At 54.1% G+C, this 26,838-nt stretch overlaps 2 protein-coding genes across 2 annotated transcripts in view; both read left to right on the top strand.

Moving 5' to 3' along the window:
* Nucleotides 1-11,474, top strand: part of GNA11 (G protein subunit alpha 11) — a 30,370-nt gene extending 18,896 nt beyond the window's left edge. The window contains exons 2-7 of the mRNA XM_049876368.1: nt 3,555-3,739; nt 4,714-4,868; nt 5,365-5,493; nt 6,499-6,628; nt 6,828-6,981; nt 8,408-11,474. Coding sequence (XP_049732325.1) covers nt 3,555-3,739; nt 4,714-4,868; nt 5,365-5,493; nt 6,499-6,628; nt 6,828-6,981; nt 8,408-8,598 — 944 coding nt within the window. The 3' untranslated portion in view covers nt 8,599-11,474. The remainder of the gene's footprint in view (nt 1-3,554; nt 3,740-4,713; nt 4,869-5,364; nt 5,494-6,498; nt 6,629-6,827; nt 6,982-8,407) is intronic.
* Nucleotides 11,475-23,341: 11,867 nt separating this feature from the next.
* GNA15 (G protein subunit alpha 15) overlaps nt 23,342-26,838 on the top strand; it is a 32,580-nt gene continuing 29,083 nt past the window's right edge. The window contains exon 1 of the mRNA XM_049876367.1: nt 23,342-23,855. Coding sequence (XP_049732324.1) covers nt 23,711-23,855 — 145 coding nt within the window. The 5' untranslated portion in view covers nt 23,342-23,710. The remainder of the gene's footprint in view (nt 23,856-26,838) is intronic.

Raw genomic sequence — 26,838 nt, forward strand, 5'->3', positions numbered from 1 at the left:
TCCAGATAGAACGAGAACGAAGCACGGAGAGGCCAGAGCGGACGGCTAGCAATGATTAACCAGGCAGCCGCTGCCCTCTCCGCTGCCCGCAGCACCGCCGGGAGCCAGGCCAGTGCACCTGCGTTTAGAACACACTCAAATCTCACTTCCTATTTTTGTAAAAAATAATTTTTTGTTGTTGAGAATATACACAGGAAAATATACACCAATTCAGCAGTTTCTACAGGTACTGTTCAGCGACATTGATGACATTCTTCGAGTCATGCAACCATTCTCAGCCTCCTTTTCCGACTAGTTCCTCCCTTATTAACATAAACTCACTGCCCCCTAAGGTTCCTGTCTAACCTTTCGCGTCACTGTTGTCAGTTCGATCCCATAAAGATAGTTCTTCAAAGAGCACAGCGCTCAAGGCGCTCACTTCCTATTCAGGGCAAAGTGCAGCCTGCTCGCTCTGACCATTGAGGCTTCCACATGGCCTGCGGCCACTCAGCTCTGTCCCCACATCCCTCCCCCCAAGTGTGCCCACACTTTCGGGCCATTCCTCGGCCTCTCGGGCAGTGTTCTGTGGTTTTCAGGTGCTTTCGTGGCCTCCTGGATCTCCCCAGCCCGCTGCTGGGCTGAGGCCTGCCCCCCATGCCATAGGGAGGTGGTGGCAGCACAGAGGGGCTGTGCGCTGGGCCATGGCGAGCAAAGGGGCCAGCGGAGTAGCTGCGTCTTGTAGCGGACGGGCCGGGCTTGCCCCTGCTCTGGGTATTGGGCTTCAGATGGCTGTACCTGTTCTCCTGTTTCCAGGTGAAATACTCTTACGGAGGAACCAGCAGGGAGTCATGTTTGTAATAGCATTTTGTACAAACCAGGGGTCCTGTGGGTGATGTCTGGGGACATTTGTGGGTGTCATAACTGGGGAAAGGTGCTACTGGCATCGAGTGGGTGGAGACCAGGGATGCTGCTCAACACCCTACAGTGCACAGGACGGCCCCACGCCAGAGGATGATCCAGCCCCGAATGCCCACAGCGCCGATTTGGAGAAAGTGGTATTAATTATTTGGAAAAGAGGTCGGTTTGATCCCTGCTGACACTCTTGCAGTTGTTAGCTGCTGTCAAGTCGCCCCACACACCATGGAATAAACCCACTGCCCAGGCCCGTGTCGTCCCCACGGTCAGTTGTGGATCGGACCATTGGGATCCATAGGGTCTCACTGGGTGGACTCAAACTTCCCACCTGCCATTTAGCAGCCAAGTTCATTAACTGTGTGTACCCCCCAGGGCTCCTGGGAAGGTTGTATTAGTCAGGGCTCTCCAGAGAGACAGAGCCAGTGAGATCTGTATTTATACTCCCTCTGTCTGGGCACCGACCTTACAGGGTTCAGCGCAGTTCCTCTCACAGGCTCCCCTCCAGAGGCCCTCCTACCCTCAGACAAGCAGCTCTTCCTCTGTGATAGGGAATTTTATGTCAGCTGCTATATAACGGCTTGGGGACCACGTCCAACCTCCTTTCTGTTCACCAGGGAGAGGGAGGAACAAGATCCACAGCCCGAGGCTGATTCCTGTGAGCCGGAGGTCAGACATACCTCCTCTCCCCACCATCTTTACCAACTGTGACACCAACCGTCCCTCCCACGGCACTCGCTACTTCCCTCCTGGGTTCCATAAGTCATGGCAACGGCCACACAGAACTCATAGACTGTGCTCACGATTACAGGGTTTATTAGGGAAGTAACAGGTTACAACTCGAGCTCAGGAACACTTAGGATACAGTTCTTTCTTCAGGACAGCCTCTCCCCAGCCGTGCTCACAGGCACACCTCTCCTGGCCCTCAGCCTCTGCCCGAAGGCACGCAGCTGTCTCCGTCCGTGGTCTGGGAAGCCCACAGCGCTGTCTCCTGCTGCCAGGTCTCTCCTGCCACCACTTCTCACTCTCTTCAGGGTTACAGCTCTCTCTCTCCCAGTCCCCTGCTGCTTTTCAGCACAGGGATCCGGGATCCGAAAGACGTGCTGGCTCCTGGCTGTTCTTCCCTGGTGGTGTCAGATCTCGCTCCCACCTCTGGGGTGGCTCATTTCAAGCCCAGTGGGGTGGCAAAACTGACCAGTCCCTTTGTGAACCACAATTGCTCTATCACACAGTCCCGCCCGGTCATTTGGCTGGGAGTTAGAAGACCATGGCTGGAAAGGCCACACAAAAGTGACCTGTCACACCACAGCTGGCTTGGCCCTGGTGCCTGGCTATTTGGTCAGTTTCTGTGAAGGTGTGACTCACACATGATTAACATTGAAGTCAGTCCCCTTTAAGTAAAGCAGATTACCCACTACGATGTGGGTGGGCCTGGTCCAAGCAGCTGAAAGCCTTAGGCGCAAGAACCAAGGTTTTCCCAGGGAGAGAGATTAAATATAGAGATTGATTTTAAGGAATTGGGTCACGTGATTGTGGGGGCTGGCAAGTCTAAAAGTCATAGTTGAGGCAGCAGGCTAGAAGCCCCACAGCATATAGATGTTACAGCCTTGAGGTAGAATCCGTGTCCCTGGGGGAACCGCCCTTTAAGGCCTTCAACTGATTGGATCAGGCCCACCACACTTGGAGGGTGATCTGCTTTTCTTGACGTCGACTGATCTACTCTGGGTACTAGTCTTGGTGGTGGTACTGTTGCTGGTTTTCAGCCTCAGAAGAGCTGGGTTTGACTTCATCTCTGTCACTCACTTCCTGGCAGTGTGACTCCGGGCACGTCACTTGGGAGGAATGGGAGTTTTGTTCTTACTAAGCAGGTCTTATACTTTTGGGGTAAGCACTTTGCAAGCATCACTCCTCATGCGCCTGAGCCTGAGTTTCTTCCTGTATAAAATGGGGGCATACATGAGGGGATAGTGAAGGTAAAACACGGGGAAGAGCTTTACAAAGTGGGCAGCTGCCTGCCATCTAAACGTCTAGACGCCTGCCCTCCTTAGCCAGGAGTGAAGCCGGCAGAGCAGCAGCCCCTACCCTCTAAGAGCCTTCGTTCCTAGAGCAGAGGGGTCTAGCGAGGCGGCTAACAGACAGGCTTTGGCCCCGGCCCACCAAGAGCCCTGGGCAAGGAACCCTACCTCTCCGTGCCTTGGTTTCCTCATCTGCAGGATTCAGTGTGCCAGTGGGTGTTACCCAGCGTGCACTACAGTGGCGCCTGGGGGACACTAAAGCAGCACCCAGTGTGCACTGTGGTGGTGCCCAGCATGCACTACAGGGGTGCCCGGCGTGCACTACAGGGGTGCCTGGGGTACACTAAAGCAGCACCTGGTATGCACTACAGGGGTGCCCAGCATGCACTACAGGGGTGCCCAGTGTGTACTACAGGGGTGCCCAGCGTGCACTATAGGGGTGCCCAGTGTGTACTACAGGGGTGCCCAGCATGCACTACAGCGGTGCCCAGCATGCATTACAGCAGCGCCCAGCGTGCACTACAGCGGCGCCCGGGGTACGCTAAAGCAGCACGTGGCTGATGGGGACTGTCCTTGGCAAACGTGGGCGAGTCACGGGGCTCCCCCTGCGGCCCCGGCCCCAACGTCCCCCCCCCCGTGGTTTTGCAGGCACGGGCGAGAGCGGGAAGAGCACGTTCATCAAGCAGATGCGGATCATCCACGGCTCTGGCTACTCGGAGGAGGACAAGCGGGGCTTCACCAAGCTCGTCTACCAGAACATCTTCACGGCCATGCAGGCTATGATCCGGGCCATGGAGACCCTGAAGATCCTGTACAAGTATGAGCAGAACAAGGTCAGCTGCCAGCCAGGGCACCACAGTATTGACCTGAGGGGTGCTGGGGTCACTGGACTCTGAAGTTCAGGGCGTTCCGTGAGAGGAGAATTGACCCTGGGCCACGAGCAGGCTTCGAGGCCCAGGGAGGGTGGCTCATGGGGCTCCTAGAAACCACGGGTCCACTTTGACCATCTGTCTCCTCCTGCCATCAATGAGTGATAGTGATACCTTCCTTCTCAGGCTGCTTGCTCTCAGAATTGACTTGACAGCAACTGGCTAACTGGTTGGAGGTTGGCATGGAGTGCATTTTTGTTTAAATGTGGTTGAAATTAACACGTTTACGTAAGGCTCGGGAAGGCTAGTAAACCTGCCTTCTAGTATGTCTTGAATTTGAGTCTTCTTCCCTTTATCTTTTGTTCACAAATGATCAGGATCCTTCCAGGGCCTGCTGTTGGGTTGGGGTTGGAGTGTTCTGGGTGTGTGGTCTCTGTGAGTATCTTGCCCCTGGGCCTGGTTTGCCTCCCCTCTACGGTCTCTTCCAGCTGTGGCACTTTATGAGCGTCCAGGTTTGTATTTGCACACAAATCTCCAACAGCATCTAGAGTAGGGGTCGGCATACTATGGCCTCTGGGCCAAATCCGGTCCTCCAGTTGTTTTTGTCAATAAAGTTTTATTGGTACACAGTCACGCTCACTTGTTGACAAACTGTCCATGCGGATTTTCTCCTCCACAGGGCTGCTTTATCGGTGGGTTTTACTGTGGGGGACTTGTACTGAGAAACCATTACTATCACTGGCCTTCGCTTCTTTCAGATGAATATTCATGGGAAACCTGAGTCATGATTCCAGCTCTGTGGTCAGAGAGATGCTGCCTGGTTGGGCCAAGACCCCGACAGGGGCCCAGCTACGAGGCTCCCGTCGCTCCATGGGGCGTGGCGCCCTTTGCCAGGCCCACTGCTGCGGCTCATTGCCCCCCCTCCCCCCACCTTGCAGGCCAACGCCCTCCTGATCAGGGAGGTGGACGTGGAGAAGGTGACGACATTCGAGCACCAGTACGTTAACGCCATCAAGACGTTGTGGAATGACCCCGGGATCCAGGAGTGCTACGACCGGAGGCGCGAATACCAGCTCTCCGACTCTGCCAAATAGTGAGTGTGGCCCCGCTGGCACAGCCTGGGACGCAGGAGGGGGCTGCCTAGTGAAGATGGCGCATGGCTGCAGGGCGTGGCTCTCCCAAACTTGCCAGAAGCCCCCCACCCCTGCTCCCCAGACACTTCACCCGAGACCTGCAAAGCTCTTCCATTCCAGCCCTCCGGGGCCTCACCTTCCAGGCAGGAACCCCTGCCTTTCCCACACCCGGGCTCGCAGTGGGGCCTGGTTCTCTTTGCTGAGTGGAATGGAAGTTTCTGGGCGCTGGCCTGGTAAGCTCATGCCTGCAGTGGCGGGAGCCCTTCACGGACATTCTGGCACATTCCATCACTTTTTGGCCTGCGCCTGCCTCCTTTCCCCAGCTGGCCATTGCCGCCTTCCATCCCCAAATGATTCCCGAGTTTCCCGCCCCCCTTGGTTTTGGAGGCCAGCATGTGGCTGGGATGCGGTGCAGGTACCGGCCTGAGCAGCCCCCTCTGCCGCACTGTGTTCCAGCTACCTGACTGACGTTGACCGCATTGCCACCCTGGGCTACCTGCCTACCCAGCAGGACGTGTTGCGGGTCCGCGTGCCCACCACCGGCATCATCGAGTACCCCTTCGACCTGGAGAACATCATCTTCAGGTAGCCGGGGGGACGTGGTAGCTGGGGCGGAGGGGGGCGTGCATCCCCTAGGCATGCTCAGGGAACCCTGAGACTGATAAAGACTCTGGCCCAGTCTCAGTGTCCCGGGCTCTGATGGCCACAGGGACAGATGCCAAGGGACATTTGAGGGGTGTGGTGGCTCCCAGCCACCTCCAGGGAACGGCACCTGGCTAGGCCTTGGGAGATGAAATGGGGACTCCAGTGTTGATTCTGGGTCTGAGGGACATGGAGGGGGGCGGGGTAGTCCGGACTTCTGCCAGAGCCTGGTGCTGCAGGGCAGGGCGAGGGGTCCTAGTCACCACAGCTGGAAAGGTGGAAATATAAGCTGCTTGGGACTTGAGGTTGAGGAGCGGGGGGTGGGGTGGGGAGTTGTCCTAAAGGCCCCCAAGGGACTCCCACCCCGTCCTTCCCACCCTCTCTCACACGCTGTCGCATAGGTGGCCTCTGTTGTCACGAGCTCTGAGGGAGGCTGTTGTCTAAGTTCCCCACTGGGCAGATTAGAGAGCAGAATGACGGTCTCAGCCCTGGAGGCCAGAAGTCCCAGTCTGCGGTGCCTGGAGGCTGTAGGGGGGGATTCTTCCTCACCTCTTCCAGCTTCTGGTGGTCCCAGGTGTTCCTTGGCCTGGGGCTCCTTATGGCCATGTCACTCCAGTCTCTGCCTCCGTTGTCACACGGCCGTCTTTTCTCTGTGCCTCTGTCTCTGTCCCTTCTCTGTTATGTGACACCATTCACGGTATTAGGGCCCAGGCTAGCCCAGTGCCACCTTGTGTTAACCTAACTGATTACATTTCCAAAGACGCCGTTTCCAAACAAGGTCATGTTGCAGCTACCAGGGCTAGGACCGGAACACAAGGCTTTGGGGACACAGTTCAACCTGCAGCAGTGGGGACCTCTTGACTGGCACGGGGCTTGTGGAAGGTGGATCATGTCGGCAGACCTGGTGTCGGGAGCGTTGAGTCCCCTGTGCGCCTGTGTCCCCCGCAGGATGGTGGATGTCGGTGGGCAGCGGTCGGAGCGGCGGAAGTGGATCCACTGCTTCGAGAACGTGACGTCCATCATGTTCCTCGTGGCCCTGAGCGAGTACGACCAGGTTCTTGTGGAGTCTGACAACGAGGTGGGCGTCCCGCGAGTGGGGCTGTCAGGGGCCGGGTATGGGCGGTGAATGTGGGACGTGGCCCCCCACGCTTCCCAGGGCGGGGACAGAGCTGAGGCCTCAGGGCTGGGTGAGGGGACACGCCTGGTCGGGCCGGCGCGGGGGGCACCCTGTGTGGGGCTGGTCAGGGGTGAGTGAGGCCTCACCGCTCTGCCCCCAGAACCGCATGGAGGAGAGCAAAGCCCTGTTTCGGACCATCATCACCTACCCCTGGTTCCAAAACTCCTCCGTCATCCTCTTCCTAAACAAGAAGGACCTGCTGGAGGACAAGATCCTCTACTCCCACCTCGTTGACTACTTCCCCGAGTTCGACGGTGAGCTGGCCTGCAGGGGTCCCCAGCCCCACTTCGCAGACAGGTTGCCTGAGGTGTGGCCAGGCTCTGCCCAGCCTCTATACACCGAGGTCCTCATGGGACCCGGGGAACGTTCTAGAAGGATGTCAAGTTCAGTCCGCAGGGATCCAGGGGATGACACCCCCACTGGGCTCAGTGGGCTCTTCCGAGCAGAGCATCTGACAGACGCCTTGGCCATTATTCGTGCTGTTGTCACTGCTCAGGGTGCTAGGTCAGGGGGGCCGGCCTCCCAGGGAGGGGGAGCCCCGAGGCTTCGCTGGATTTCAGCTCCAGGAGCCTTGCCTTCCTGCGGGGCCTTCCTCCTGCTCGGCACCTGGGCACGGGGGCTCAGACGGTTGGCAGCCGGACAGCAGGAGCTGGCATTCAGGACCCCTTGGTCTGATTGAGCTCCTCTGAGCAGGAGGCCCTTCAGTCAGCAGCCTGTGCACCACCACCCACGGCCACCAAAAGGGCAGCAGAGGGCACTCTTTGAGGCCTGGGAAGCCATAGGGTGGACTGAAGGATGCCCCAGGACCACCGCCCGACCCCTGCCAACTGACCCAAGGCCTACCTGGAGCGAAGCACTGTGTGCGGGTGGTCCCTGAACCTTCCCACACAGCCCCCATAGCCACTCAGCTGGGATCAGTGGGTGGGGGCAGGTGAGGCTGGGCAGATGGGCGGGGCTGTGCTGGTGGGGGGCGCAGGAGAGTGTCACGTGCCAGAGCCCCGAGTGAGTGGAGGGTCCTGCAGCTGTCACTGTGGGTAACAGTGCTGGTGGCCCCCACAGGCTGGAGCCGAGTAGGAGGCTCCATCGGGGTCTAAAGGCGGGAGAGTGGCGGGAGCTCAGAGAGTCCCCAGGGGACCCTGGGCCAGTGCCTCTCCTCCTGGGGGCTGGAGTACCCCCTGTGATGTAGCGGTTGCGACAGGCACTGGGGGCAGTGTAAGGGTACGTGTGTGTGTGCGCGCGCATGAGGGTACACTGTGCATATGTGCACCTGTGTCATTCCATGTGCACATGGGTGTGAGGGGCAGGCGTGGGGGGAGTTTTTCCCGGGGGAGGGGGCGCCGTGGGCATCAGGGCCTGGGCAGAGTGTTTGTGTTTTGCCTCAGGCCAGGGCAGCTGCTCAGCAGGTCAGCAGGGGGATCCAGTGGGGCCCCAGGGCCGGGAGCTTCCCGGGCGAGCTGGGCTGAGCACCAGGGGTGGTGGGTGGGACTGTGGGTAAAGCCGGCAGAGCCCTGAGGGGCTGGGGGCAGAAAGCGGGCCCTCGACCCTGAGGGATCGCCCTGGGGGGTGCGACGCAAGTGAGCAAGGCCAGGTGGGTGGGTGGGTGTCAGTCAGGATCAGCCGTGCAGCGGCGTCTAGGAGCCCCCCGTGAGTGCATGCCTGACTGCCCCCCCATACCCCCAGGACCCCAGCGGGACGCCCAGGCCGCTCGGGAGTTCATCCTGAAGATGTTCGTGGACCTGAACCCCGACAGTGACAAGATCATCTACTCGCACTTCACCTGCGCCACTGACACGGAGAACATCCGCTTCGTCTTCGCCGCGGTCAAGGACACCATCCTGCAGCTCAACCTGAAGGAATACAACCTGGTCTGACGCCCGGGCAGGCGCCCAGGGCCTCAGGCCGGGCCAGCCGCAGCCGGCGTCCCCAGCGGGCTCGGGCTCGTCCCCAGTGGGCTCGTCCCCCAGCGGGCTCGTCCCCAGCTGGCTCGGGCTCGTCCCCCAGCGTGCTCTCCCGCCGTGGAGGAGCCCTCCCGTCTTTTCCCTTCCTGTTTTTAACCGATGGTTTTTATTTCACAGCTATCAGGGGACGGACAGCTTTCTTTCTACATACTCCACACTTCGGCACCTCCTCACCCGGCTCCGCCAGGGCGGCCTCTTCCTGGCCTGGACCGTGAAGCTCGGGTTTTTTTGTTTTTGTTTTCGTTTTTTAAATGAAACACAAGGACTGGCCACATGCAGGCACCCCATTTTCCCCGGCCCGGCCACCCTTCCAGCCAAATGTTGGGGGCCCTCGCCCACCCCGCTCTGGCCTACCCCGTCACTGGTCGCCGAGTCTTTCTCTCTCTGCCCTGCCGTTTTTTTCCCTCTTGATTATGGAAGGTGTGGAGACTCGGAGGCTGTGATTTCTCTGTTTTTAAGTTATTGAGTCCTGTGCATCTTCACGGTTGACGGCTCTCTTCGCTCACTGGACTCCAAGAAGAGGGGGTGGGCAGCGCCCCCAGTTGCCCACCCTGGGAAGTGCCTAACCACTTTTTTTTTTTTTTTTTGGAGGAAAAACAAGGACAACACCTGGCTTTGCAGGTGGGAGAGGCACCCCTGGGCCTCCCTTGTGGCCCCTGAGGAGATGCCGCCTGGCCCCGTGCCCCGAGCTGTGGGGCTCGGGCTTTCTCTGGGCGGCATTTCCAGTGCCAAAACGTGGCCAGGTCGGAGTGCCTCGGATTGTGGGCCTACCCGGGCCTGGGGAGCAGGAACAGCAGGAACGGAGGGAACGACAGCTGGGAGGCGAGTGTCAGGGCCCCACCCAACTCTAGTTTGTTTTTTCACCCGTGTGGGCAAAAGGAGGGTGGGGTGGGGACTTTTAGAACATTCTCAGGTCTGTCCCCGAGAGGTGGAGAGAGCAAGGGCCAGTGAGGGAGACGCCTCCTTGTTGCCGCACAGCCGCCAGCTGAAGCGCTTCTGCTCACCCTGCCCCGGCCGTCCCGCGGGGCACCCCGCACGGGCACTTTGCACAACGCGGCCGGCCAAGAGGGGTTTGCAGAAGCGGTAGCTGGCACCTAGCCCCCCTGGCCAGCTCCGACCACAGCCAGAACTGAGCCAGACATGGCAGCCCTCGGGGCTTCTGCAGGGCCCGCACACCCAGCTCTCCCAAAGGGGCTGTGAAGGCAGGCACCGAAGCGGGGGCTTTTAGTTTTTGGGGGGGTAGTGGGGTAGGTAGGCTTTTCATCTGTTGTAGACTGAACACTACTGTGTTTTCTATGCATTCTGGTTGTTTTTGTACAACTGTCATGGGAGTAATGAACTGCCAGCGATGCCTTTGACCCCTTTGTGACATGGGGACCTCGCCCCCCAGCAGTCCATGCAGCCACTGCTCTCTGGCCCCCCCCAAAATGAAAACAACCACTTGAGAGTCAGACCAGCCAAACAGCAGACTTATGTGCCCCCTCTCGCTTCTCTTCCAGGCAGGGGACAGAAACCAGGGGAGGCCTAGGGGGTGGGGGGCAGGGAGACAAGTCAGTTGGGGGGCAGCGACGTTCCTGGGGATCAGCCCCATTGAGGGGCAGGAGGGGGTTGGGGCAACCCCTTCCTCACACCCATCTCCCTCAGTGTCTACCCAAAGGCCCCTTTCTTGTGCCATGTGTCTGCTTATGAGGGTTGTCCCAGAAAAGGTGCACAGACAGGCTCCCCTCAGCCTTGGCCCCGTCCCATGTGTCTGTCCATTGCTGGTAGTACACCTGCTAGCGGCTTGGGGTCCCCTGGAACCAGCACCTCCATGTCTTAGTGTCTCCCAGGAAAGGAATCAGGTGTGACCCACCGCCCAGGCCCCTCTCCAGTTGGGGCTCTCTGGGGGTGGTGTGAGAGTTACTCAGAACGTGGGGGAGGTGACAGTGTTGACCCTTCCTGAGGGTCAGAGAGCCAAGCATTCCAGAGCTGGGGGTGGGGGCCAGGAGGGAAGGGGACTGCCAGATCCCAGGACCTCACAGAAACCCAGTTTGCCTGCGCCGCACCCCAAGAGTGGAGGCAGGGCTGGTGACCCCTCCACTTGGCCCCAGAGAACACAAGACAGCAGTTCCCACGCCAGTTGGGGGCGGGAAAGGGGCATCCCACCCCAGGGCCCTGCCAGCCCCAACCCGGGGCCTCCATCCGACCTTGGCTTCCAAGTGCGTGGCCAGCAAGGCCCTCGGGTTCCCCATGTCTGAGGTTTTACTGTCTTTTGGATGAACTTCATTTCTGTAACTGCTTTCTCGTGAGTGCTGCCTGCCTTCGCCTGTCTGAAATCAGGGCGGCACAGTTGCCAACAGAAGTCCAGCTTGGCGCCCTGGTCGCCGCCCCCCCCCCCCCGAGAAGTGTTATTGTGCCAACCGCCCTCGTCCCAGGGTCACACTCGAGACTCACAGTGCCAGCGGAGTGGACGTCCTCCGGTCACACTTGTACAGTACACGGCCCGCCCTGAGACAGCCTGAACTGTGACCTATTTCAAAGAGAAGATTATATAAAGCGCCGTTTTTAAACCTTTTGTCATTTGAAATGCATGTATTGTCGTGCCTGTTGGGACTGGGGGGAGGAGTGGGGTGTGCCCGCTCAGTGCAAACCCCCTCGACTGGCGGCTGCCCAAGTCCTCAGCGGGTGGGGCAGCACGAATTTTGCTCAAGGTGTTGGGGCCCTGACCCCCTAATCCAGAAATACCGATGGAAATCGACTTTTCATATCTTTCTCCTAAAATGAACTGTCTGTTTTAAATTGGAATAAATTTTGTTCCTAAATGCTGCGGCCCCCTTCTGGCCTTATTTGCTGTTCCTAACTGGTGGCTGGGGACGGGTATGCAGAGGCCTGGCTCCCAGGGAAGCTCTTGAAGGCCCTCGAGGCTGCCGCCTGGGCTGATGGCGGGGGCGGGGAGGGGGGCTGGGACTGCACACCTTGTTTAGGGAAGAGAGGACACAGATGGGAGAGCCCGGATTTGGGGCCCAACGCGCCACTCTGTCCCAGAGGCCCTTGGGAAGGGCACCCCTTGGGCCTCCATTCTGGCAAATAGCGAGGTGTCGGGCCAGCGAATCTTCCACTTCCCTTGAGTTTTATCTACCGGTTCATCAGTCAGATGTGCCCCAAGGGCCCACTGGGTGCTAGCGCTGTGCTGGGCACTGTGACACAACCCCGCCCCCCCCCCCCAGCCAGGGAGAAAGCTCTGGTCACCATGACATTTTATGTGTGCACACAAAGAGGAGGGGGTGGGTGGGGGTGGCAGTCGTGATTTTCAATGGGCGCCCCACCAGCGAGAAGTGAGCCATCCTGTTACCCCAGGGAAGAGGTCCCAGGCAGAGGGAACAGCACGTGCAAAGGCCCTGGGGTGGGAGGGCATTCAAGGACCAGCCAAGAAGAGGTCAGTGTGGCTGCAATAGTGAATGAGGGGAAGTGGATGAGGTACAGGAGGCTGTGTGGGCCGCTGGGAGGACTGAGGGCTTTCCCAGAGAGGTGGGAGCCCTGGAGGGCTGTGAGCAGAGGACGGATGGGCCCTGACTCAGGTGCTCACGGGCGCCCTCTGGCTGCTATGGGGAGAACAGATTGTGTTGGGGGGTGGGGGGTGAGGCCAGGAGCCAAGCGGGTGTCTGGAGAAGGGCATTCCAGGCAGAGGGACCAGTCCGTGCAAAGGCCCTGGGGCAGGACCAGGCCTGGTGAGTTGAGGGAACAGTGAGGAGGCCTGTGTGGCTGGAGTGGAGTGAGTGAGGAGGAGAGAGGAGGAGGGGAGGGCAGGGAGGGGATGGGGCAGGTTGTGCAGGACCCTGTGGGCCGCAAGGAAGACTTGGGCTTTTACTGAGGGAGGTGGGAGGCCTGGGGGGCTGTGAGCAGAGGAGGGACGGACCCTGTCTCAGGTACTCACGGGCGCCCCCAGGCGGCTGCAGGGAGAACAGACTTTGGGGATGAGGGCGGGAGCCGGGGACCAGGGTGGAGGCGACTGTGCTGGTCTAGACGGGCGATGAAGGGGCTGGACCAGGTGGAAGCAGAGGTGGGGAAGTCGAATTCAGTATCAAGGGATACTGTGGAGGGCGCCCCAGACGACGCTGCCGTTGTGGGGGGAGAAAGAAGAGGGCCTGTGGATGTCATTCCTCCTGTGTCCAGCAGGTGTCACCAAAAGCAGCTGAGAGCCTTGGCTGCCAGAAGTTAGCCTTTCCCACCCACCATCGGAAGCCAGGACCTCTCCTTGTCCACATTTTCTGAAAGGGAAACTGAGTCACAGAAGGGAGGTCGCCGTCCAGTGGATTCCAGCTCATGGCGACCCCATGTGTGTCAGAGTAGAACTGCGCTCCACAGGGTTTTCTTTTTTTGTTGTTTGTGTAGATTTCTTTTGTTGTTGGAAATATACACAGCAGAACAGTGGTGTCTGTAAGGGTGCAGGGGGTGCAGGCAGCACCGGCTGACGCTGTCAGAGGGGTAACACCAAAATGACTGTCTATAAAATTTTTATGCAGTGTTTCAGGAGAGATTTGTTATTTTTTATGAAAATATCCCTATAGTTATAACAACAAATACATTTTTTGTAAGCCCAGCTTTGTTGTTAGGTGCCATCGAGTCAGTTCCGACTTATAAGGATCCCATGTACAACAGAACGAACCAGTACCTGGTCCGGAGCCATGGCACAATCCTTGCCGTGGCTGAGCGCATTGCTGCAGCTGCCGTGTCAATCCATCTCATTGAGGGTCTTCCTCTTTTTTGCTGACCCTCCATTTTACCAAGCATGGTGTCCTTCTCCAGGAACCAAGACCTCCTGATAGCACGTCCAAAGTATTTGAGACCAAGCTTTGCCGTCCTCACTTCTAATGAGCATTCTGGTTGTACTTCTTCTAAGACAGATTTGTTTGTTCTTTGGCAGCCCATGGTATATTCAATGTTCTTCCCCAACACCGTAATTCAAAGGCGTCCATTCTTCTTCAGTCTTCCTTATTCATTGTCCAGTTTTCACATGCGTACGAGGTGATTGAAAATACCATGGCTTGGGTCAGGTGCACCTTAGTCTTCAGGGTGACATCTTTGCTCTTCAACACTTTAAAGAAGTCCTTTGCAGCAGATTTGCCCAATGCAGTGCGTCTTTTGATTTCTTGACTGCCGCTTCCACGGCTGTTGATTGTGGATCCAAGTAAAATGAAATCCCTGACAACTTCAGTCTTTTCTCCGTTTATCATGATGTTGCTCACTGGTCCAGTTGTGAGGATTTTTGTTTTCTTTGTGTTGAGGTGTAATCCATACTGAAGGCTGTGGTCTTTGATCTTCATCAGCAAGTGCTCCGAGTCCTCCCAGCTTACATGTATCAGTGTAAGTACAAGGCTAAAACTCTGTGCTAATTTACTTTTTGAACCTTCTAATGCACTCTGATCAGAGCCATCATTATTAGCCAATTACAAGGATGCTTCCAATCACATGGTTCCATCTGGACACGCTACGAGCAGGCGCTGTTGTTCTCGTTGCTGCTGGTGTTATAGGCGCTGATTTTGTCAAATTTTCTGGTCTTTTAGCTCCAATATTGTGGTAATTAGTATTTGTGAACCTATATCAATAACTTTTTTGAGAGCGAAGTAGTAATTAATGGAAACCAGGGAGTGATATATGGGAATTACGATTTACAAGTAACAGTAGCCCAAAAAACATGACTAAGGATTCTGCGTGGTCTGGTACGGGAGGAAGTTCATGGGGGGTGACACCATGAGTTACTGCACTGGGTGACACCAACCCTAGTGTCGTGACTGGCAGGACGTACACCCATTCAAGTGTCTACACATACAGTTCAGTGACGTAGATTACATTCTTGGAATCGTACAACTGCTCTCACCCTTCTTTTCCAAATTGTTCCTCCCCCGCTAACACGAGCTCACTGCTCCCTAAATTTCCTATCTAAACTTTCGAGTTATTGCTGTCAATTTGATGGAATATAGATAGACCTTAAAAGAGCACAGTGTTCAAAGCAGGCATCCTTCTCCAGTTATACTACACTATTGTTTGGAACAAACAAATCTGTCTTGAAAGAAATACAGCCAGAGCGCTATTTAGAAGTGAGGATGGTGAGGCTTCATCTCACGTACTTTGGACATGTTACCAGGAGGGATCACTACCTGGAGAAGGACATCATGCTTGGTAAAGTACAGGGTCAGCAAAAAAGAGGAAGACCCTTGACAAGATTGATTGGCCCAGTCGTGCAGCCATGGGCTCAAGCATAGCAACAATGTGAGGGTGGCGCAGGCCCAGACAGTGTCTCATTCTGTCGTGCATAGGGTCACTATGAGTCAGAACTGACTCAACGGCACCGAACAACAACATTGTTCGGGTTTAAGAAGATTTCTTAGGACATTTTTGGTTTCAGGTTTAAAGATCGTCTTAGGGCAATAGTTTTGGGAGTTCATCCAGCCTCCAAGTCTCCAGAAAGTCTGCAGTCCTTGAGAATTTGAAATTCTGTTCTGTATTTTCCCCCTTTTGATCAGGACTTTTCTGTAGAATCTTTGCCCAAAGGGTTTTCATTGGCCGAGTTTTGGATTTGAATCACCAGCCCTTTCTTCTGAGGCACATCTGGGTAGACTTGAACCTCCAATCTTTCAGTTAGCTCTTCCCAGGCCTTGACACCACAGTCCAGTTTGCCCGGCCAGCTCAGGCGTGCCACCAAGATTGACGACGTACTTTGCTGGCTGGTGCAAAATGAAAACGAAGGACCCATGTTAAACAATGATGCTGAATTTCAAGATGGTGACAGCAGGGCCTTAAACCTTGAGCAATGTCCTAGGCCCATGAAGCCAGCTCTGCTGCTGCCCCAGGCTCCCCCACCCACACCAACGTTAGAATTCTCCCTCTGTCCTCACAGGTAGCCTTGGGGAGGTGCTTCTGACTTCTGATGCACTCCTTCAAAAGCAGAGGCCCAAGAGGTTTGGACTTGCCCAAGATGACATTTCTGCAGCAGCAGGCTGAGTCAGACCTCAAACACAGACCATCTGACTCTCCGCCTGGAGTCATCTCCTCATCCACACCCCCAGGAGCACGTATTGAGTGCCCACAGCCTGTTGGGCCCTGGGCTGAGTGTTTAGGGGGCACAGGGCAGAAGGAGACCAGTCCCTCACTGCCTGGTCTTGTTGGAAAGACAGGTGAACCCCCACAAGCCGAGATGGGGATGCACAGTGCCTGGGGAAGCTATGGAGAAGGCACGACCCATGGTGCCCATGCTGGGGAGGCCAGCTACTGGGGAGTCAGGAAGCATGGGGTTAGTTTCTCTGGGATTTTGGGATCAGCCTTAGAGTGGGGCAAAAGACCTCTTTAAAGTGTTAAAAAGCAAAGATGTCACTTTGAGGGCTAAGGTGTGCCCAACCAAAGCCATAATATTTTTCAGTCAATTCACAGACATGTGAAAGCTGGACAGTGAATTAAGAAGACTGAAAAAGAATTGATGCCTTTGAATTACGGTGTTGGTGAAGAATACTGAAGATACCATGGACTACCAGAAGGTTGAACAAATCTGTCTTGGAGGAAGTACAGCCAGAATGCTCCTTGGAAGCAAGGATGGAGAGACTTCGTCTCACATACTTTGAACATGTTATCAGGAGGGACCAGTCCCTGGAGAAGGACACCATGCTTGGTAGAGGGTCAGCGAAAAAGAGGAAGACCCTCAGCGAGACGGGTTGACACAGTGGCTGCGACAATGGGCTCAGACATAACAACGATTGTGAGGATGGCGCAGGACCGGGCAGTGTTTCGTTCTGTTGTACATGAGTTTGCCGTGAGTTGGAGCCGAGAAGAACAAAAACTTAGAATTACAAGGGGTCCAAGAGAAAATCTAATCCCATCCCCTGTCTTAGGTGGGTTCCCTGAAAACAAACTCTAAGACAGGAGATGGGGGGAAGAACTCTCGGGGCATACCTGTAAGGGGGTCAGGATGGCAGGCTTAAGAAGCAGGGGGCAGGGCAGTTGCTGCTGAGAGTCCGGCCAGTCCCCCGGGGAGCCCTGGCGCAGGGGTGGCCCTTTCCCAGCTGGCTTCAAGGATCTGCTGGAAAGAGCAAAGGGGTTTTTCCCATATGTTGGTCTAGTCACCACAGTAGTGAATGACTACCCAAAACCCAAGTGTGTCCTTCTGGCTGTAATAAACCAAAAGCAGTTCTGACTCATGGCGACCCCATGTGTTTCAGAGTAGAACTGTGCTCTGTAGGATTTTCAGTGGCTGATTTTTCAGAAGCAGATTGCCAGGCCTTTCTTCTGAGACACCTATGGGCAGACTCGAACCTCTAACCTTGTGCTTGGCAGCTGAGTGAGTTCACCGTTTGCACCACCCAGGGGCTCCTTGGCCATAATGGGTGTAACTAAACGGGAATCCTAAATGAAGAAGCCAGCAGTTCCTGGGACCAGATTGAAACGAATCCTACTGAAAAAGAGAAAAACAAAAATATCCAAAATGTTCTACCTCCTTTATAAAAGGAAGTAGCATAGAGACTTTTTTTCTTGTCCAAATAAATGGTTCATCAGTAAAAGAAAAAAAAAGTGGGGGGTGAAGGGCCAGGTCTTTGTGTTCCAGCATTGGCTGTGGGCTACCCCTGAGAGCGGGAAAGACATTGGCCATGGCCAAGGGCAAGGGCAGAGTCCCGTAAATGACACAGCTGTGGGCCCCCAGCAGCCAATACTCCCAGCACCTGGGGGTAGAGGGGAGTCGGCTGTGAAGAGGGATCTGGTAGAGCCCAAAAAGGTCCACTACGGTCCACCCCTCCAAGCTTGGAGATATAGCACCCAAGGGCGCAAAAGACTTATTCAGCACTTGTCAGGCCAGGACTTGTCATGGTTGTTCGCTGCTATCAAGCTGGTCCCCGACTCATAGCAACCCCCGTACAACAGAATGAAACATTGCCTAGGCCTGTGCCATCTTCATGATCATTGGTATACTTGAGTCCGTTGTTGCAGCCACTGTGTACTTTGAGTGCCTTCCAACCTAGGGGACTCATCTCCCAGCACTATATCGGACAATCGTCTATGGTGATCCAAGAGTTTTCACTAAGTGATTTTTGGAAGTCAATCACCAGGGCTTTCTTCCTGGTTCATTTAGCCTATAAACTCCGTTGCCTGGTCTTGCACCATCTTCATGATCGTTGGCATATTTGAGTCCATCTTTGTGGCTATTGTGCCAATCCATCTCACTGAGGGTCTCCCACACTCTCCCTGGCCCTGTACTTCACCGAACATGATGTCCTCCTCCAGTGATTGATTCCTCCTGATGACATGTCCAAAGTAAGCAAGTCGGATGTTCTCTTTTGATCCACAGGGTTTTCACTGGCTAATTTTCAGAAGTAGATTGCCAGGCCTTTCTTCCTAGTCTTAGCCTGGAAGCTCCACTAGACCGGTAACATAGCTTCCAGCACCACAGCAAGATGCAAGCCACCACAGTATGGCACACTGACAGACGGGTGGTAGACAGGAATCCATACATTCGCTGAAACTCATAGAACTGAACACGGAGGAAAGCAAATAAAACTCTAGGGAAATTTAAAAAATTAAAAGTCAAATAAATTTTATTAGTCAAAAAAAAAAAAAAAGCCCAACCCTAAAACGTGTAAGTGAATACCATAGAAATCAGAACGGTGGTTAGAGCTGGAAGAAGAAGAAGGGCGTGACTGAGAACAATATCACGGGTGCTAATAATGCCCTTCATTTATTTCAAATTTTTTTACCGTGATAAAAAGTATATAACAAAACATTTGCCAATTCAACGTTTTTTACGGGTACTGACATTGATTATACTCACGTTGTGCAAACATCGCCACTGTCCTTTTCCAGATCATTCCATCCCCCTCCCCAGGAGCTCTGTGTCCCCTAAGCTATGAGTTCCCCTTTCCCCCTCCGTCAAGCTATGAGTTCCCCTTTCCCCCTCCGTCTTCCCCTCGTCCTTCCTGAGCACCCTCATGTCGCTCCTGACTCACGGCCACCCTATGGGACAGAGTAGAACTGCCCTGTAGGGCTTTCTAGGCTGTAATCTTTATGCGAGCAGATCACCAGGTCTATCTCCTGAGGAGCCCTGGGGGGGCTGAAACCGCCAACCTTTCAGTTAGCAGCCGACGGCTAACCACTGAGCAACCAGGGCCCCTTTTGGTCTCTATACATTTGCTTATTTTATATAAGTGGGACCATGCAATATTCGTCCTTTTGTGTCTGACCGATTTCACTCAGCATCGTGTTTTCGGGGTTCACGTATTAAAGCTTCATTTCTCTTTAGGGCCGAGGGATATTCCATTGTAGGGATGGGCCACACTCTGCTTTTCCATTCATCTGTTGATGGACATTTCCGTTATTTCCACTGATAATATCCTTTATCTTGGCTGAGTGGGTGTTTGGAGAGTGTCGGTTAACAGTTTATTAAGTTATGTGGGTCCCTGGGTGGAGCAGTACTGCTCTGTCCTATAGAGTCACTACGAGTCAGTATTGACTCCATAGCAGCAGGTTTGGGTTTTTTTGGGGGGAGGGGTGGCATGAATGGTTTGCACTCGATTACTAACTTAAAAGTTGGCAGTCTGAACCCACCCAGTGGTGCTGCAGAAGAAAAGCCTGGCAATCTGCTCCTGTAAAGATCATAGCCAAGAAAACCCTACGGAGCAGTTTTGCTCTGTGACACATGGGGTCAGCATGAGTCGGAATTGACTGGATGGCAACAGGTTTGGTTTTTGGTTATTAGGTTCTACACTCGTGTTTGATGCATTTTCTGTGTGTTTTGTGTATTTTCTGCCAACACACTCACCCTGTTGTTGTTGTTAGGTGCCATCGAGTCGGTTCCGACTCATAGAGACCCCATGCACAACAGAACGAAACACTGCCCGGTCCTACACCTTCCTTACAATCGTTATGCTTGAGCTCATTCTTGCAGCCACTCTGTCAATCCACCTCGTTGGGGGTCTTCCTCTTTTCCGCTGACCCTGTACTCTGCCAAGCATGATGTCCTTCTCCAGGGACTGATCCCTCCTGACAACATGTCCAAAGTATGTAAGACGCAGTCTCGCCATAGTTGCTTCGAAGGAGCATTCTGGTTGTACTTCTTCTAAGACAGATTTGTTCGTCTCACCGTGGTCTCCTCAAATGCAGCTAAATGATGCTAAGTCCAGAGCTGTGCCTGCCACGTGGTGAGGAAGCCTGTTTGGGGAACTAGAAGGGAGCCTTGTTTTGAAGCTGGGGACGTGAGCAGAGGCTAGACCACAGAATGCGTGCTAGGCCCCGGGGTTGAGCAAGGGAACTGCCCCTTTCCTGGAGTCAGCGGGAGCCACAGAACGTGGTAGACGGAGGCCTGACACCGTGGACGCCCTCCTGTTGTGACTTGCTTGGGATCTGGCGTCCCACCCGTAAATGGACAGCAGGGAGCAGCCAGGAGGGTGACCCTCCGTGATCACAGGACCTGGGCCTCCCTTCATTCCCGGCTGGGACTCTGCCTGACCTCCTGCTCGGCCAAGCTGGTCATTTCTGTTCTGCAGAAGCAGCTGTCCAGCTGCTGCTGAGCAGCCCCAACCCATTTCTGCTTTTCTTCACCTGCCTAGAGTAGGAAGTCCCCCAGCCTCCTGCCTTGGGGAGCCTTAGAGGGGGCAGGGCAGGGCCTGCTGGCCCTGGTGACCCACCAAGGGCCCCTATCACGCTTGCCATCTGCCATTCGTTATGAATCAACGGCGGAGAAAACCACACGTTTGTGCTGAGCTGGCCTGGGCCCCTTCAACGGCTGCCACTACAAAGCCCGGGTGTGGGGGAGGTGAGACCGTTGCAGCCAATTGCACCCTGGGTGCCTCACTCACCCTCTCTGAGCCCCGCTGGTGCTATCCATGAAGGGGTCTGTTGTTGGGTGCCATCGAGTTGATTCCAACTCATATCGACCCCATGTGACAGAATAGAACAGCCCAAAAGGGTTTTCTTGGCAGTCATCTTTACAAGAGAAGATAGCCAGGTCTTTCTCCTACGGAGCTGCTGGTGGGTTCCAGCTGCCCGCCTTTCAGTTAGCAACCGCCAGCGCTCCTGTGAGGGGTCTAGAGGCCCCCCAAACGATGAGTATCTCTCAGGGAGTTCGAGCAGGAACTTTCAAGAGAGACTCCCCCAGTGGGAAGTCTGCACCCCAACGTAGCAGTGAAGATTTGTTGAGTTGGAGATGCCCCAAGACCCCTCTTTAGCTGCATCTACAACCGGGGACCCTGGGTGATGCAAATAGTGGATGCACTCAGCTGCTGACTGAAAGGTTGGAGGTTCAAGTCCACCCAGAGGTGCCTCAAAAAGAAGGGCTGGCCATCTAGAACACCAGCCATCGAAAGCCCTGTGGGGCGCAGTTCTACTCTGACACACAAGGGGGCCCCATGAACCGAGGTGCACTCCATGGCAACAGGCCTAGAAATCAGCCCTGTTTGTCACGCCACTTCCACTTCGACGCTCCACTTCCAGGGCCCTGGGCCTGAGAGGGGCCAGCAAGGCGACCTCGTGGCCGTGTTTGACCAATGGATTCAACTCCAAAGTCCCTTAATACCTTAGCTGCATGTTTGATATCTGTTTCCGGTCGCAGATGTCGTCTGTCAGTGAAGCCTTCCCTGACCACCCTTTTTAAAGACCCGACCCTGAGCTTCTCAATTTACCATTTCCCTTCTCTGCTTTATAAAAAAAAAATACTTCTCCCCAAATGTATCACTTGAATATTCTGTTTACTCTTTTCATTTTCTGTCTCCCTAGTGAGAATGTTAGCTGAGGGAGGTTGGGGGTTTTTGTCATTTCCCTCTCCGCTGGGCCCTTGGTGCCTAGCACTGTGCCCAGCACACAGTAGGCACTCAATAAATGTTTGCAGATTAATGAGTGGCTTAGGCAGAGGCTCCCTCCTCCAAAGCTGCCTGGTTAGAGTTTAGACTCTGGGCCCGACAGACGAGAGACAGAATCCCAGCTCGGTTTCGTCCTAGCTGTGTGGTCCCCGCAAGTCTCTCTAACTGTTCTGTGCCTCAGTTTTCCCATCTGTAAAGTGGGAATAATACTAGTAACTGGAGGTTAAAGAGCCCTCCTGGCGCAAAGGTTAAGCACTCAGCTGTTAACTGAAAGGTTTCTCCTCCGGAGAAAAACCTGGCAATCTGCTCCCATAAAGAGTACAGCCTAGGAAGCCCTACGGGGCAGTTCTACTCTGTCACGTTGACTCGATGGCACTTAACAACAACAGTACGGCGCCCCACCTGTCTGTCAGGTTGTCATACTGTGCTGGCTTGTGCATTGCTGTGATGCCGGAAGCCATGTCACCAGTCCTTCAAACACCTGAAGTGTCAGCCATGGAGGACAAGTTTCAGCAGAGCCTCCAGACTAAGACCGACTAGGAAGAAAGGCCTGGCAATTAACTTCTGAACATCAGCCAAAGAAAACCCTATGAATCACAATGGGACATTGTCTGATATAGTGCTGGGAGATGAGCCCCCAGGCTGGAAGGTGCGTGATATACACAGTGGTTGCAACAGTGGACTTGAGCAGACCAACAACGGTGAAGACGGTGCAGGACTGGGCAACATTTCATCCTGTTGTCCATGGGGTCACCATGAATCGGAGCCAACTTGACAGCAACCAACAACAACGACAGTATTGTTTATTGTGGTCTTGTTTATGGGCTATACACTTATAATTGTTTTGCTGCTATTCATAAGGTTTTCACTGGCTAGTTTTTTCAGAAGTAGACTGCCAGGTCTTTCTTCCTAGTCTATCTTAGTCTGCAAGCTCCACTGAAACCTGTCCGCCACGGGTGACCCTGCTGGTATTTGAAATACCGGTGGCATAGCTTCCAGCATCACAGCAACACGCAAGCCACCACAATATGACAAACTTACAGACAAGTGGTGGCAGACATTGTGTATTATGGTGAATTATGGCGTTGGCGAAGAATATTGAATATTCTGTGAACTGCCAGAAGAACGAACAAATCTGTCTTGGAAAAAGTACAGCCAGAATGCTCCTTAGAAGCAAGGATGGTGAGACTTTTTCTCTCGTACTGTGGATGTGTTGTCAGGAGGAACCAGTCCCTGGAGAAGGACGTCACGCTTGGTAAAGTAGAGGGCCAGTGGAAAAGGGGAAGATCCTTAATGAGATGGACCGACACAGTGGCTGCAACAATGGGCTCAAGCACAGCAACGATTGTGGGGTGGCGCAGGACCGGGCAGTGTTTCGTTCTGTTGTGCACGGCGTTGCTATGAGTTGGAGCTGACTCAGCGGCACCTAACAACGGCGGCAACACAGTTGTAATTGCTTTAATAGTCATTGTTAACCAGTTGCCGCCGTATGGATCCCAACTCATGACAACTCCATGTGTTTCAGAGTACAAGTACCCTCTGTATGGTTTTCATGGCCGTGACCTTTCGGAAATAAATCTCCAGGCCTTTCTTTCGAGCTGCCTCTGAGCGGGCTCAACCACCAACCTTCTGTTTAGTAGCTCGGTACTTAACCGTTTTCACTATCCAAGCAGTCCAACAACAATAGTGTTATGATGAGCATCTCCAACTGACTTGGAGGAGGGTGAGTAAGTGGTGGGGGGGGACAGCGGGAGAAGCGTTAGAGGCCCCAGGAGGAGAGTGTCCACCCCTTCTCCGGAATGAGGAAGGAGAGCCCAGCGGAAACCGCCGGGACCCAGACTGCTGTTGGGGTTTTTTCTTGACTCCACCCCGCCCTCGCCAGGGGCACCCATCTCACCTCTTGGGGTGCCTTTCACCCAGCAACCTGTCTGGCTGGGTCTGGGCAGGTCTAGTGATGGGCGGGGAGCCCTGAGCCTCCCCACCTCTCCTGCCCCTCCTCTGGCCCCTCCCTGTTCCCAGACTCAAGCGCCTCTGAGTTGGGCTCCCCGGAAGCCTGAGACAAGGAAGTCAGGGGACCTGGGGGGGTGACCCCCAAGAAGGCATCTCCTTTGCATGCGGCTGCGTGGAGCCCTCCCTGGAACCGGCCAGCGTGGGGTGCCCTCCCCGTGGGGGCCGGGGGGCCATGCCGCCTGGCACCCTCTGAGGCCCACACCATGGCCCGGGCGCTGACCTGGCGCTGCTGCCCCTGGTGCCTGACAGAGGATGAGAAGACGGCCGTCCGGATCGACCAGGAGATTAACAAGATCCTTCTGGAACAGAAGAAGCGGGATCGTGGGGAGCTGAAGCTGCTGCTGCTGGGTGAGTCCGGGGGAGGGGGGACCAACCGGACATGGGAGGCCGAGACGGGACCTACTTGCATCAAATGTGGTGCCAGGAGACACGGGGAGCCCATTTTACCGATGGGAAGACTGAGGCTCAGAGAGGCCACATTTTTCATTCAAGGTGAGACTCGAACCCTGGCCCATCCACTTGGCAGGGCATCTGTGAGGGTAGAAGTGGCTCAGCCCAGCAGCTGGTGGCAGCCCAGCTCCTGCCAGGCAGGCCCAGCCCGCCCAGCCTGCTTTTGTGTCACCGGGAGGGAATGATGGCTCAGGTGTGCAACCGGCCCTGGCCGGGGAGCCACGTGGGCTGGGCCGTCTCCTGCCTCTTGCTCTGTCCTCCAGAGGGCTCTGGACCCTCCTATCCTTTCTCCTGCTGGTTGGGATTGGTTCTGGCAGCTTCCTCAGTAGCAGCCCTTCTAGGGGCTGGGACTGATTGATTGATTCATGATTTACTGAGTACCCACTGTCCACGAAGGTTAAGCCCTCAATGGTTAAGCGCTTGACTGCTAACCGAAAAGTTCAGCAGTTCGATCCCGCCAGTCACTCCTTGAGAGAAAGACCGGGCGATCTGCTCCTGTAAAGATTAAAAGAAAAAAAATTGCTGTCCAGTGGATTCCGACTCAGAGACCCTGTAGGACAGAGTAGAACTGCCCCATATGGTTTCCAAGGAGCAGCTGGTGGATCCGAACTGCCAACCTTTGGGTTAGCAGGCGAGCTCTTAACCACTGCACCATTACAGCCTAGGGAATCCTATGAGACAGTTCTACTCCATCACATGGGATCACACAACAACAACTAGCAGAGGTTAGGGACACAGCAGCGAACAACATAGAAAAGATTTCTGCCTCCCTGGGTCTCATCTTCCAATATGGAAACAGGCATTAAGGCGTAAGCCAATAAGCAAATGAAATAATTTCAGGCAGTGAGAAGAGGTAGAAGGGCAAGAAAACAGGGCAAGGGAGTAGAAGTGACTTGGGGCGGCTTTGGAATTGCTGATGTAAGGCCCCAAGGTCTTGTAGCCCACAAGTCTCTGTTCACCCAACCATCTTCCCCTGCTCGTGACCAACCTTATTGCAAGAACTCTAGCCTCGGAGGGTCTTTCTGGGACTCCCAGAGCCATGGAAGCTCCTGAGATGGGGGCTAGAGAAGGTTCCAGGCACCCTAAGGTCTTTGCTGGGCAAAGAGGCAGGTCACCATGTATGGTCGCCATCTTTTTTCCCTTGTTAGGTTTTTTTTTCTTTAGGTGGGAGGAGACAGCTTGTAGAGTGGAGAGTGGGGAAAAACAGTGGGGAGCAGGGCCCCCTAGGAATTACACCGTAATTCGGAGCCCTTCCAACTCTAGCCTTGGTCCCTCTTGCTGAGCTAAGTAAAATAATTTTTCTTCCGAGGAGCTGGTATGGCACAAAACTCAAACTCTGGCCCCCCATGACCTCTCTAATGTCAGCGTCTACTCTTTTCTCCTACAATTCGTTGGCTGCAGCTACCTGGATTCTTTGCTATTCATTGACTACATCATTTTTTTCCTGAAATGTTTGGTAGAATCATGAGTGCAACCATCTGAGCCTGGAAAGTTTTAAATTATGAATTCAATTCCTTTAGCGGATATTCCTATTTGATTTCTTTAATAGGTATAGGGCTATTGAGGCTATCGATTTCTTCTTGAGTGAGCTTTGGTCATTTCTATCTTTCAAAGAATTTGTCCATTTCTTCTAAGTTGTCAAATGTATCGGCATAAAGTTGTTTATAATAATTCTGTCATTATCCTTTTTAATGTCTGTATGATTTGTACTGATGTCTCGACTTACATTCCTGATACTGGTCATTTGTGTCTTTGCTCTTTTTTCTTGATCCATCAGGCTAGGTGTTTATCAAAATTGATAAAATTATTTCTCTTTCCTTGAACATCTCAAGTTAATTTATTCCCACCTCAGGGCCTTTGCACTTGCCATTCGCCCTGCCAAGAGCACTCAGCAGTACCCAAACCTTGGTATGACTGGCTCCCTTACTTCATTCAGGTCTCAATTGAAGAGTCACCTCCTCAGAAGAGTCTACCCTGACTAGCCTAACTACAAAGATAGGCCCATCATTCTATTTCCCCTTTCTCTGATTTTTTTTTTTTTTCATAGCACTCATTAGAAATACCTGTTTATTTCTTTATTGCCCGTATCTCCAATTATCCAGCATATGACACAAGGTCAGGGGCTGTGTCCGTCTTGTTCAGTCTTGTGTCCCCAGCATCTAGCACAGATATACAGAGCCTGGTGCCTAGTAGCTGCTCCATAAATGCTTTTGTTTTTTTAATTTTCTATTTTTTGTTGTTGTTGAAGATCTACTCAGCGGGACATACACCAATTCAACAATTTCTACATGTACACTTCAGTGACACTGACTGGATTCCTCAGGTTGTGCAACCATTCGCATCCTCCTTTTCTGAGTTGTTCCTCCCCTTTTCGCATAAACTCACTGCCCCCTCAGCTTCCTATCCAATCTTTTGAGTTGCCACTGTCAATTTGGTCGCATATAGATAGTTCTTAAAAGAGCACAATGCTCAAGGCAGACATTCTTTACTGACTAAGCTAAATGGTTGTTTGGTTTAAAGAAGACTTCAGGGAATATTTTTGGTTTAAGGTTTAAACATTATCTCAGGCCAATAGGTTTGGGGGTTCATCCAGCCTCAATGGCTCCAGAAAGTTCAATAAATGTTTTTAAATGAATGAACAAATCCTGTTTCAGAGGGTATTTTCCCCAGAGGCTGTACCGTATCTTCCTGTAGCTGGGGACATCCTTTACCCACAACATTCTGACCACTGCTCAGCCAGCCCCAAATCAGAAAGCCCCTTCTACTGGTGGTAGTGGGGTCTGTCTTCGTCCCCAAGCGCAGATGGTGGCACTATGGGTTGTCGTTTACACCATCCCCATCCCAACTCTGAGAGTCACCTTTACACCTTCCTCTCTTCTTG

The sequence above is a fragment of the Elephas maximus genome, chromosome 3 (assembly GCF_024166365.1).
Source record: "Elephas maximus indicus isolate mEleMax1 chromosome 3, mEleMax1 primary haplotype, whole genome shotgun sequence".
In the NCBI taxonomy this organism is placed as follows: Eukaryota; Metazoa; Chordata; class Mammalia; order Proboscidea; family Elephantidae; genus Elephas; species Elephas maximus.